General features: G+C 45.2%; 1 protein-coding gene across 2 annotated transcripts in view; it reads right to left on the reverse strand.

Moving 5' to 3' along the window:
* SLC4A11 (solute carrier family 4 member 11) overlaps positions 1-11,582 on the reverse strand; it is a 253,541-nt gene extending 241,959 nt beyond the window's left edge. The window contains exon 1 of one of the 2 annotated variants that reach the window (XM_081207015.1): positions 11,459-11,582. In XM_081207015.1, the coding sequence (XP_081063141.1) occupies positions 11,459-11,516 (58 nt within the window). In that variant the 5' untranslated portion in view covers positions 11,517-11,582. The remainder of the gene's footprint in view (positions 1-11,458) is intronic. The other variant, XM_081207014.1, reaches the window with a different exon arrangement.
* Between the last annotated feature and the right edge of the window lie 1,632 nt (positions 11,583-13,214).

Consider the following 13,214-nt stretch of genomic DNA (forward strand, 5'->3'; position numbering starts at 1 on the left):
TCCTATGAACTATGCTTGATCCATGCACATATTCTCACAGGGACCCATATTCTCTCAATAGGCTGCAAATCTAGTCACCTGCATTTAGATTGCCCCATTCCTATCCAGGAAAAGGAAACTAGCATTCTCCCCAAATTAGCACGAGGATGTGGCAAATGGCGCACCCTTGTGCAAATTTCCCAGCTCCAACTTGCCCATTCATCGGCCAAATATTCAATCCTCATTGTGCAACTGAAGTCTCCCTATGCTCTACACTTTAGTCTAATAAAGCGGGGGGGGGGCAAATTATCTGTGGGAATGTTCAGGGTGGCAGGAGAAGGTATATTGTTTATTAATATCCTTCCTAACTTGCACTAGCAAGTTCCTTTACTTAGCAGAGTTTACATTCCCCTTTACATGCACAGCAGATAGCTGGTTGCAGGCTTGTGTAAGCCTCTCACTATTATACAATTCAGTCTGTCTCAGATTGAATTGTATGGTTCCTGGTAAATTCCCTTTAATCCCTCTTAAAAGAATAAAGACACAACAATCTTACCTAAACCCCCTCTTTTAAAACAAAACTTTTCCCCACACCACTGCCACTGCTATAGTTACCTCCCCCACCCCCTCCTCTTCTTCCCTTCTCTCCTCTTCCTTCTCTCTTTTTCTCTCCCCCTCTCTTTAAAGAAAACACATACATACACTCATACACACACACCACTGTAGTATACTTTCCCCTCTCATACTATAGCTAAAACTATCACTGCAAACAATCTTACCTAAAGTCAATAAAAGAAGTTTACTCACATCAGTTCACAGTTGGATCCCTGAAGGCAGACTGAGTTACAAATATGTACATGTGGATCTACCCCATATGGGGGTAAAATCCAAATGCTTATGCTAGCTGAAAGCTAACATAGCAGTCCCTAGCTAAAAAGCTGGCCCAACGAAGAAGGAAGTGAAAAAGAGAGAGAGAGCTGCGTGACTCGTCGTTTTTGTTACCTGGACAGGTAAGGTCACGCCCACTTCTAGTCACATGCAAGGAAGGATGCTCCAGCCCAGGAGGAAACAGGAAGTTTCGATTGGCTGGACCAAACATCCCCTTGCATGTCCACTCTAGGAAAACAAGGAATGTTGCATTTGACTGCTCCCAGTGGATTACATCCCCCATTATCATTTACTGAAAACTTATGCTCTGCATGTACTTCTAGTCTGAGCTTGTTACTGCATGCATAAAACCCAAAAGGGAACATTTATCTATGATTAATCCATCGGGAATTAAAGCTGCCTAATCCAGTGTGCATAACCCTCAGGGATAATACGGGGCGCTCTATAAATGAGGCGGCAGCATGCGCCATCAATCACAGTCGCATCTTATCGACAACCCAAGAAAATAATTCCATTAGCTCCTTGAGTCACAAAAGCTGGAGGGAGTCCAGCTATCGGTTTTCTTCTTACGCAGTACAATCTGCTGTGCGTTGCTAGCAATGCTTAAATGGCAAAGCCACATTTTCTGGGCTTGATAAATTAACAGGGTTGATCAAAGGTTTGGCAGGCCTTACACTTGCTTCTCTCTCTAGCTAGGCTTTTAATCAAAAGTATTTTTAAAGTACATTAAGGGAAAAGCCACTAGTAGTTAAATTGCAGGTGCAAATCTTCCAAAAGGTAGCAGTTTGACACTCGGCATTCCTGTCAAGCTACCCTTACAAATCTCATGTCTAAGTGCACAGAAAAGCCCCTGTACTACTGGAGAGCTTGTTCTTTTCTTTGAAAATATGTTTATTTTTTCACATTGACTTACATTCAGATCGCGTAACATACAATGTACATCAAAATCTATTTATCTTGGTGACTTCTCATCCTTACATCCATGAGGGTCTCGTTCTCTCTCCTGCCTGCTGCCAGTCCAACTTCTTAACCTTACCTATCCACCTAAACCATGGGTAGGCAAAACAAGGCCCGGGGGCCGGATCCGACCCAATCACCTTCTAAATCCGGCCTGCAGACGGTCCAGGAATCAGGGTGTTTTTACATGAGTAGAATGTGTCCTTCTTTTTTAAAATGCATCTCTGGGTTATTTGTTGGGTCTGCCTGGTGTTTTTACATGAGCAGAATGTGTGCTTTTATTTAAAATGCATCTCTGGGTTATTTGTGGGGCATAGGAATTTGTTCATTCCCCCCCCCCAAAAAAAATATAGTTTGGCCCCTCCAAAAGGTCTGAGGGACAGTGGACCGGCCCCCTGCTGAAAAAGTTTGCTGGCCCCTGACCTAAAACCTCTATTACAATGTTTTTCTATTTTCTTTCCATTGCTCGTAAGTCAAAACCTGTTTGAACTTTTATTTGGCTGTATTGTGGGCTTATCTAGACTGAAAAGAGTCTCCATTCTTCCAAAGAAATTTCATCTTTCTGATTTCTTATTTAAACCATGAGTTCCGCCATTTCTGTGTGCCTCATTCCTCTCGAGTCCTCATTCCTCCTTTGTTGGGATTTCTGATGTTTTCCATTTTTGTGCGTAGAGTACTCTTGCTGCTGTGGTGGCGTACAGAAACCATTTTACTGGAGAGCTTTTAGCACTGGCCTGCTAAGGGGGTGGGGGGGAGTCATCAATATGGCCAACTATGCAAATCGTCAACTCACAACACATAATCAGTCAGGCTGGCTGAACACCCTCCAGAAACTGGGTTTTGCCCCCCAAGCCCTTCTAAGTCTGGGATTGGGCCAGGCAAAAGCTACAGTCAGGTAAAGAATCATAGACACCGAGAGACAACAGGACTGCTCAAGGTGCCCCGACTATAAAATTGGAGAAATCGAGAGAGAGATAGCCGCACCGGCAGCATATCTCTTCTTTCTCGTATCCAAAAATGCTAGAAGGGCTAGAAGCTCGGCTTTCATAGAATCATAGAATCATAGAGTTGGAAGAGACCACAAGGGCCATCGAGTCCAACCCCCTGCCAAGCAGGAAACACCATCAGAGCACTCCTGACATATGGTTGTCAAGCCTCTGCTTAAAGACCTCCAAAAAAGGAGACTCCACCACACTCCTTGGCAGCAAATTCCACTGTCAAACAGCTCTTACTGTCAGGAAGTTCTTCCTAATGTTTAGGTGGAATCTTCTTTCTTGTAGTTTGGATCCATTGCTCCGTGTCCGCTTCTCTGGAGCAGCAGAAAACAACCTTTCTCCCTCCTCTATGTGACATCCTTTTATATATTTGAACATGGCTATCATATCACCCCTTAACCTCCTCTTCTCCAGGCTAAACATGCCCAGCTCCCTTAGCCGTTCCTCATAAGGCATCGTTTCCAGGCCTTTGACCATTTTGGTTGCCCTCCTCTGGACACGTTCCAGTTTGTCAGTGTCCTTCTTGAATTGTGGTGCCCAGAACTGGACACAGTACTCCAGGTGAGGTCTGACCAGAGCAGAATACAGTGGCACTATTACTTCCCTTGATCTAGATGCTATACTCCTATTGAGGAGTATAGCATCTCCTATGAGTACTCCTATTGAGGGCTTTGCCCTCGCCGGTCCTGGAAGGAGCCTTTAAAAAAGTCCCATATGCTCAGAGATTTTGTGCCTGTTCATTGGGGGAGATAGGAAGCCCAGAGCACTTGTTCTTTAGATGTCCCTTTTTATGAAAAGGCACGTAGCGAGACCATTGATCCCCTGCAGGTGAGGCTCGCTGACCTCCCGGAAAATTGAAATGGAAATAAAATGGAAATAAAATGGAAATGGAAATACTTTATTGTCACTTGTACAACTTGTATACAGTGAGATTACACGAGCACCCCCCAAAATTCAACCTTTTCCTGTTAGGCAAAGATCATAAGACGACCCGGATGGTCGCCAGAATCTGTGTACAGATCTGTAGGCGCAGACCGTCCCCCGACTCAAACTAGTTCGTGAAGAAAATCCCCAAACTCGGTTCCGTGGGTGACTCTGGGTCAACTCTCTGCGGTAGCTTAATCTTAAAGTTTTAAGTGTCTATATGCTTATCGCATTTATAAATTTTAAATTTATTGTTGTACATTGTTTTAACTGTTTGTTTTCTTTCTGGGATTTTACCCCCAAGTGTGTTTTATAATAATAATATAATAATAATAATTTATTATTTGTACCCCGCCCATCTGGCTGGGCCTCCCCAGCCACTCTGGGCGGCCTCCACAGAAACCAAAAACACTAAAATATCATACATTAAAAGCTTCCCTGAATAGGGCCGCCTTAAGATGTTTTCTGAATGTCAGGTAGTTGTCCATCACCTTGACATCCGATGGGAGGGCATTCCACAGGGCGGGCGCCACCACCGAAAAGGCCCTCTGCCTGGTTCCCTGTAGCTTCGCTTCTCGCAATGAGGGAACCGCCAGAAGGCCCTCGGCGCTGGACCTCAGTGTCCGGGCAGAACGATGGGGGTGGAGACGCTCCTTCAGGTATACTGGGCCGAAGCCGTTTAGGGCTTTAAAGGTCAACACCAACACTTTGAATTGTGCTCGGAAACGTACTGGGAGCCAATGTAGGTCTTTCAAGACCGGTGTTATGTGGTCTCGGCGGCCGCCCCCAGTCACCAGTCTAGCTGCCGCATTCTGGATTAGCTGTAGTTTCCGAGTCACCTTCAAAGGTAGCCCCACGTAGAGCGCATTGCAGTAGTCCAAGCGGGAGATAACTAGAGCATGCACCACTCTGGCCAGACAGTCAGCGGGCAGGTAGGGTCTCAGCCTGCGTACCAGGTGGAGTTGGTAGACAGCTGCCCTGGATACAGAATTGACCTGTGCCTCCATGGACAGCTGTGAGTCCAAAATGACTCCCAGGCTACGCACCTGGTCCTTCAGGGGCACAGTTACCCCATTCAGGACCAGGGAGTCCTCCACACCTGCCCGCCTCCTGTCCCCCAAAAACAGTACTTCTGTCTTGTCAGGATTCAACTTCAATCCATTAGCCGCCATCCATCCTCCAACCGCCTCCAGACACTCACACAGGACCTTCACCGCCTTCACTGGTTCTGATTTGAAAGAAAGGTAGAGCTGGGTATCATCTGCATATTGATGGACACCCAGTCCAAACCCCCTGATGATCTCTCCCAGCGGCTTCATATAGATGTTAAAAAGCATGGGGGAGAGGACGGAACCCTGAGGCACCCCACAAGTGAGGGCCCAAGGGTCTGAACACTCATCCCCCACCACCACTTTCTGAACACGGCCCAGGAGAAAGGAGCGAAACCACTGTATAACAGTGCCCCCAGCTCCCAACCCCTCTAGACGGTCCAGAAGGATGTTATGGTCGATTGTATCAAAGGCCGCTGAGAGGTCCAGCAGAACTAGGAAACAACTCTCACCTTTGTCCCTAGCTCGCCGGAGATCATCAACCAGTGCGACCAAGGCAGTTTCAGTCCCATGATGAGGCCTGAACCCTGATTGGAAGGGATCCAAATGGTCCGCATCCTCCAGGCGTGCCTGGAGTTGTTCAGCAACCACGCGCTCAATCACCTTGCCCAAGAATGGAAGATTTGAGACTGGGCGATAGTTGGCCATACTGGCCGGGTCTAAAGATGGTTTTTTAAGAAGCGGTTTAATGACCGCCTCTTTCAGCGGATCTGGGAATGTTCCCTCACAGAGGGAAGCATTCACCACCCCGCAGAGCCCATCGCCCAGCCCTTCCCGGCTAGCTTTTATAAGCCAGGATGGGCAAGGATCAAGGAGACAGTCTCTGACTGTAATAAATTATCTATCTATCCACAACACATAAATCACTCTTGGGAGGAACACAGTTGGAAGGGATCTTGTGGATCATCTAGCCTGACCCCCCTGCAGTGCAGGAATATGCAGCTGTACCATACGGGGATCGAACCTGCGACCTTGGCATTATCGGCACCATGCTCTAAGCCACTGAGCTACCGCACATCTTATCAGAAACCGGGATGACTTCTGTAAATCTGGGATGGTCCCTGTAACATAGGGATGTTTGGAGGGCCTGTACTCTTTGAATAAGGGACGCGGGTGGCACTATGGGTTAAACCACTGAGCCTAAGACTTGCTGATCAGAAGGTTATGGTTTGAATCCCCGTGACAGGGTGAGCTCCCGTTGCTTGGTCCCTGCTCCTGCCAACCTAGCAGTTCGAAAGCACAAAAAGTGCAAGTAGATAAATAGGTACCACTCCGGCGGAAAGGTAAATGGTTTTCCGTGCACTGCTCTGGTTTGCCAGAAGCGGCTTAGTCATCATGCTGGTCACATGACCCAGAAGCTGTACGCCGGCTCCCTCGGCCAATAAAACAAGATGAGCTCCGCAACCCCACAGTCGGCCACGACTGGACCTAATGGTCAGGGTTCCCTTTACCTTTACCTTTACTCTTTAAATGCCGGTTGTGGGAGTCACCTGTTGGGGGGACCCCTGCTTCGCTCCTCCCCACTTGAGATTCCCCACTTGCGAAACATAAACTCTCTGCTTTTTTCGCCTTAGAAAAGCTGAGCCCTTGGATGCTGAACGATAATAAACTTTCCAGCGCTTTAAACCAACAGACCAATTTGATGTGGCATTTTGCCACGACAGCCTGCCCACTTCAGCGCTCTGTTTTTAAGGAACACTCGCTCTCAATCATCGGTGGCACTTTGGAACGGTTTTGTTCCAAATTTGTTTACTTTCGCGCTTTCCATCATTCCAGCTCGGGTGGCGGAGAATCCTCGCTAACTTCGTTTTTCTCCCGATGTCTCCTACGCTATAGAAAGGAGTTGGGGAGGGAGGGAAGTGATGGAACATTTGCTCCCCGGACAGAACGGAACGTTACACAAGAATTGCATTTTGACACTCCAGAGTCTGCGGTGTTAAAACACTTTAGTGCACCAGAGATGGTGAGCAAAGGGGCAAGCGAGGATGCCACGGGCTGGACTGGACTGTATCCTCCGGGATTGTACGCGGGACAGGATCTGAAGTGTGGCATTATGCTCCTAACCCACCGTACAGGGATGGTTTGTTTGGGACGTTCAGCTGGTTTGCAAAGCACTAATTTATTTAACTTATATGCAGAATTCATCACGCGAAAGGCTGGGCTGGATGAATCCCAAAACTGAATTAAGATTGCTGGAAGAAATATCAACAACCTCAGATATGCAGATGACACAACATTGATGGCAGAAAGTGAGGAGGAATTAAAGAACCTTTTAATGAGGGTGAAAGAGGAGAGCGCAAAATATGGTCTGAAGCTCAACATCAAAAAAACCAAGATCATGGCCACTGGTCACATTACCTCCTGGCAAATAGAAGGGGAAGAAATGGAGGCAGTGAGAGATTTTACTTTCTTGGGCTCCATGATCACTGCAGATGGTGACAGCAGTCACGAAATTAAAAGACGCCTGCTCCTTGGGAGAAAGGCGGTGGCAAACCTAGACAACATCTTAAAAAGCAGAGACATCACCTTGCCAACAAATGTTCGTACAGTTAAAGCCATGGTTTTCCCAGTAGTGATGTATGGAAGTGAGAGCTGGACCATAAAGAAGGCTGATCGCCAAAGAATTGATGCTTTTGAATTATGGTGCTGGAGGAGACTCTTGAGAGTCCCATGGACTGCAAGAAGATCAAACCTCTCCATTCTTAAGGAAATCAACCCTGAGTGCTCACTTGAAGGACAGATCCTGAAGCTGAGGCTCCAAGACTTTGGCCACCTCATGAGAAGAGAAGGCTCCCTGGAAAAGACCCTGATGTTGGGAAAGATGGAGGGCACAAGGAGAAGGGGACGACAGAGGACGAGATGGCTGGACAGTGTTCTCAAAGCTGCCAGCATGAGTTTGACCAAACTGCAGGAGGCAGTGGAAGACAGGAGTGCCTGGCATGCTCTGGTCCATGGAGTCACAAAGAGTCGGGCACGACTAAACGACTAAACAACAACCAGTGAGGAACCGGCTGAATGCAACTCACCAATCCATTCTACATGATGGAAGGCCACACTCCCTCACTGGCCCAGCTCTGAGTGGTTTTGCATGGTCAGGATTTGCTCTTTAATTGTTGCATTATAAAATCACAGAATCGTAGAATTTGAAGGGACCCTGAGGGTCATCTAGTCCAACCCCCGGCAATGCAGGAATCTCAGCTAGATCATCCATGACAGATGGCTATCCAACCTCTGCTTAGAAAGCTCCAAGGCAGGACAGTCCACATTTTATTTATACATCATTTTTTGGTAGGTAAGCCCCCGCAGAAGAGAACGTCCCATTAATACAAAACCAAGATGTAACAAAACGGCAATCAATGCATCAAATAATATGAAATAGCAAAATCATAAACTGCCCACTACGCTGGATATGTGCAATGCCTTGTGTGTTAAATGTGGAGCAGAAACCCCTGGTTTTTGCACGACTGTATTGTATACGCACATATCTACAACCTGAGCCTACAATGGAAGGGTTCACAGCATTAACACCCCCAATCGAGCAGAAATCAAGCATGTATCCCCCTCTCAGGTTCCAGCCTGCCTGTTCCTCTAGCTTCTAGCGCACTTAACTTAAAACTGCCAACTCCGGGCTGTTTTTCTAACTACCAGCGAGTTGAGGGAGGGGGGACCCACATGCCTGACATCTGGCACAGACTCACTTCCTTTGTTACCTTAACGACCCATACTTAGAGCCAATATCTCACCATGAAACTAGCCTGACTATTTCGGGAATTAGAAGGGCCTCCATGTACAGCCTACCCCTCCCCAAACTCATAACGCAAAGCAGGGACTCTCAGTTTCAATAGCAAATGATGCCCCTTTGGGCATTTTTTTCAGTAGCAGCAAACACGGAACAAGAACAAAATTGTTGCGGATTCATACTGGACCGTCGGCACGACATTCTGCTTTACTGGTTGTTCTGCAATGCTTCCCCAATGTTACCACAATATCGCCGTCCGGAGGGGCGCTCTTGCACTATAAAGCATGATGTAAGGGGGACACAAAATAAATAAACGGGAACATATTTGTGGTATAGAAAATTACAGGCTTTCTGCTGGAGGCTACAACAGACACGAGTGGAAATTTAGCAGAGCGAAACACGTTCCTCACTGGATACTTAAATTTTACTGCTCTCGTCGCTTCCAGAACTATTCCCTTTGTCCATGTTTGTTTGTATTTTCGGATCTAAGTCATCACACTCCACAAGATAGCAAATTATTGGTAATAGTTATTGATTTGCTTATACAGTTGGTACCTTGGTTCTCAAATGCCTGGGTACTCAAACACCTTGGTTCCCAAACAGCGAAAACCCTGAAGTAAGTGTTCCGGTTTTCAAACGTTTTTCGGAAGCCGAACGTCTGTTGCGGCTGTCGGCTATTGTTTCTGGGGCGCCTGCACCAATCAGAAACTGCGCCTTGGTTTTCAAACATTTTGGAAGTCAAACAGCGTTCTGGAACGGATTAAGTTTGGCGCTTTTGCTATTTATTTTGCATTTTTGTTTTTGAGGCTTTTTCGGTTAATTTGTTTTTGTGACTGTGTGGAACCCAGTTCAGCTACTGATTGGTTGCTTGATTCTGTGACTGCAGAAATGGATAAAAGCCCCCAATGCAAACAATGACTATCATCAGTGCAGCTAAGAAAAAAAATAATTTTAATTTTTATAATCTACAATACAGTACTGTCTTTTTTATTGGGACATGGGTGGTGCTGTGGTGTAAACTACTGAGCCTCTTGGGCTTGCCGATCAGAAGGTCGGCGGTTCTAATCCCCGCGACGGGGTGAGCTCCCATTGCTCGGTTCCAGCTCCTGCCAACCTAGCAGTTTGAAAGCATGTCAAAGTGCAAGTAGATAAATAGGTACCACTCCGGCGGGAAGGTAAACGGCGTTTCCGTGCGCTGCTCTGGTTCGCCAGAAGCGGTTTAGTCATGCTGGCGACATGACCCGGAAAAACTGTCAGCAGACAAACACTGGCTCCCAGAGTCGGCCAGTAAAGCGAGATGAGCACTGCAACCCCAGAGTCATTTGCGACTGGACTTAACTGTCAGGGGTCCCTTTACCTTTACCTTTACCTTTTTACATTGATTATTGCTTTCATTGTATGGATCAGTGGTTTCGTTACATAGTAAAATTCATGTTAAATTGCTGTTTTAGGGGAGATAGATAAACTTTATTCGCATTAGCCAACGGCCATAGCAACATATAAAAGCAATATATACAATTAAAAAGACAACGATGGGTAAAAAGGGGTTGTTTTTAAAAGTCTGGAACGGATTAATCTGTTTTGCATGACTTTCTATGGGAAAGCATGGCTTGGTTTTGGAACGCTTTGGTTTTGGAACGGACTTCCGGAACGGATTAAGTTTGAGAACCAAGGTACCACTGTAATTAATTACAGGTAAAAAACTAAGGGTTTGTGCATGTTATATATGAGTCTTTTATACTATGCCTTGCCTTCATCCTTACATTTCCCTTAGTAAAAAATATTTGAAATGCAGTTATCTGACATCTCTGGATCAAGTCCATCCATTTTCGGTAGATGTCAAGGAGATAAAGAACTACATAACTTCTAGAAGACATCTGAAGGCAGCCGTGTATCGGGAAGTTTTTAATGTTTGGTGTTTTTATTATGTTTTTAGATATGCCGTGAGTCGCCCAGAATGGCTGGGGAAACCCAGCCAGATGGGCAGGGTATAAATAATAATTTTGTTGTTGTTGTTGTTGTTGAATTAATTAAACTAAATAGTTTTGGCTGGGTGGTTTATTATTATTATTATTATTATTATTATTATTATTATTATTATTTACAAACAATTGTCAAACCACCAAAACACAAAGCATGCTGCTCAGATGTTACTAGCCCAAGAGATGGAAAGAAGATATAGTCCCTACCAGAGAAGAATGGCAAATTAAACTGATGGATTTTCCTGAAATGGCAAAAATGACCGTAAGAATTAGAAACCAGGAAGACCAAAATTTTAATCAGGAATGGAGAAATATATATAATTTACTTTAAAAATCATTGTAAACAATTAAAATTAATAGGAGGACTGGAACGTAGTTGAACGTTGGACTATGGTTGCAGTGGAGATTTAATAGAATAGATTAATACAGAAGATGTCCATGGAAATTTATGGAATTATCTTTCTGTTTTGGTTGTTTGACGATTGTTTGTAAATTTCAAAATTTTAAAATTAAATTAAAAGAGGAAGAAGTTTGGGCTGGGTTTTAAACAGAATGTGCAATTGACCTTTGATGTTCTGAATTCTATTGTGTTATTGTCCTCCTTAGGGTTGGGGATGAATTTACAGAACCAAGGTTGGTGGGGACAAACCAAAAAAAAAGTTTAAGAACCGCTTATCAAGAGGAATGAGAAGACTTTTCCCAAAGGGCCTGTTTCTCCCAGTTGAGTCTCCATCTATCCAGGCCGCCATTTTGTTCGCTCGCCTGCTGCAACAACTCTCTGAGCTCTCAACACACAACAGTCTTTTATGCATGCATCTCTTTACCACACCTGTTTCAGCAGTGGCTTTTTGCTGCTTGCAGGCCTAAAAATAAAGAAATGCTTACCTTCCACTACAGGCAAGAGGTAGCTCTCGCACACGGTCCTCTCTGAATCAGGCTTCATTTTGCCCAAAGTGCACTGCTTTGCAGAGTGTGGAAATGGCAAGAGCAGGCCGGATTTTCTCCCCCCTTGAAAGCCTTGGGGGACAGGAAATGATGCAATAGAAATAGGTTTTTGTGCGGGCACCTTCAAAGCCCCACACTTTATTCTGGGAAAATGATGCACGCACAATTTCTCTTTTTTGTTTCCAAATAAATATTGACTCTTCTGTTTATTTAGTACAGATTATCTAGTACATCACTAGTGACTGTTCTTAATTTTAATATTTTATTGAATTTTACAAGAAAAGAAAAAGAAAGAGAATCAAAGAAACATAACACTGTAAACACATTTTTTCTTTTTTTCTTTTCTTTCTTTTTTAGTTTGCATTTGGGGAAACATGTATATAGATGCACGCACAATTTCACCTTGCGGCCGACGACGTGTGAAGGGGAGAATAATACACACACGGTATATATGCAGAGACACACAATAAAACAGCTATGATCCTAGGATGGGGTCTGTGTTGCAAGAGGAAAGGGGTGTGTGGGTTTTCGGGTGGCTCTCACGGCCTTGCAGAGCAAGGGTTAAATTCATGCACCCAGGACTGCAGCTCCAAGTCTTTTGCAAACAGTTATTTGCATTTACAGATAGGTAGCCGTGTTGGTCTGCCATAGTCAAAATAAAAAAATTCCTTCCAGTAGCACCTTAAAGACCAACTAAGTTAGTTCTTGGTATGAGCTTTCGTGTGCATGCACACTTCTTCAGATACACTGAAACAGAAGTTGCCAGACCCTTCTATATAGTGAGAAGGTGGGGAGGGGTATTACTCAGAAGGGTGGTGGGAATGGGAGATTGGCAGATAGCTGAGATGAGCCTGTTGACGACTCTTAACGACTGTAATAGGTCTTACAGGAAAAGGCTTTTTCTCAGCTATCTGCCAATCTCCCATTCCCACCACCCTTCTGAGTAATACCCCTCCCCACCTTCTCACTATATAGAAGGATCTGGCAACTTCTGTTTCAGTGTATCTGAAGAAGTGTGCATGCACACGAAAGCTCATACCAAGAACAAACTTAGTTGGTCTGTAAGGTGCTACTGGAAGGACTTTTTTTATTTTAGTTATTTGCATGCCTTTGTTTCAAAGAGAAGGAGGAGGAGGTTGAGAATTAATGCAGAAGTTTTTGCAAGAAGCCAGCCATTGCAGAGACTGGTTTTCCCCTCTCCCAAGTCCACAAAACGTAGAGCAGGCCTCTTGACAAATGGGTGTGCAGTCACAGGTCTGAGTTTGGAGAAATACCTGCTGAGGGATTGTGCCTAAATCTGCAGACAGAGCGGGAAATAATGTAGGCCTAAGGTTGCCAACTTTCCTACTAGGCCGGCTCCGGTGCCTGATAGATACGCACTTCCCGAGGCCAGTTCCCCACTCTCCTTTATCCCCTTTTCAGGAAAAGGCTGCCTGCTGTAACTTTGTGTGTTCAGTAAGATGCTTTTCTAACAGCAAGGCGGCAGTAAAAAAAAGGGGGGGGAAGGTTGTGGGGCTCAGGCCGGCACCCACAGCAAAACCAGTGGTTGAAATGAACAGGCTGTGAAAGTAGGTCTCATAGTTCTCAGGTTACAAAGCACAGATCCACATGGATCCTCAGGATTTTTGCATTGGGTTACCCCAAATTCACTATCAGATCACATTGCATGTCCATGGCTACAGCCTGCACACAAAAA

Source organism: Podarcis bocagei (genome assembly GCF_964188305.1).
Source record: "Podarcis bocagei genome assembly, chromosome: 9".
Classification (NCBI taxonomy): Eukaryota; Metazoa; Chordata; class Lepidosauria; order Squamata; family Lacertidae; genus Podarcis; species Podarcis bocagei.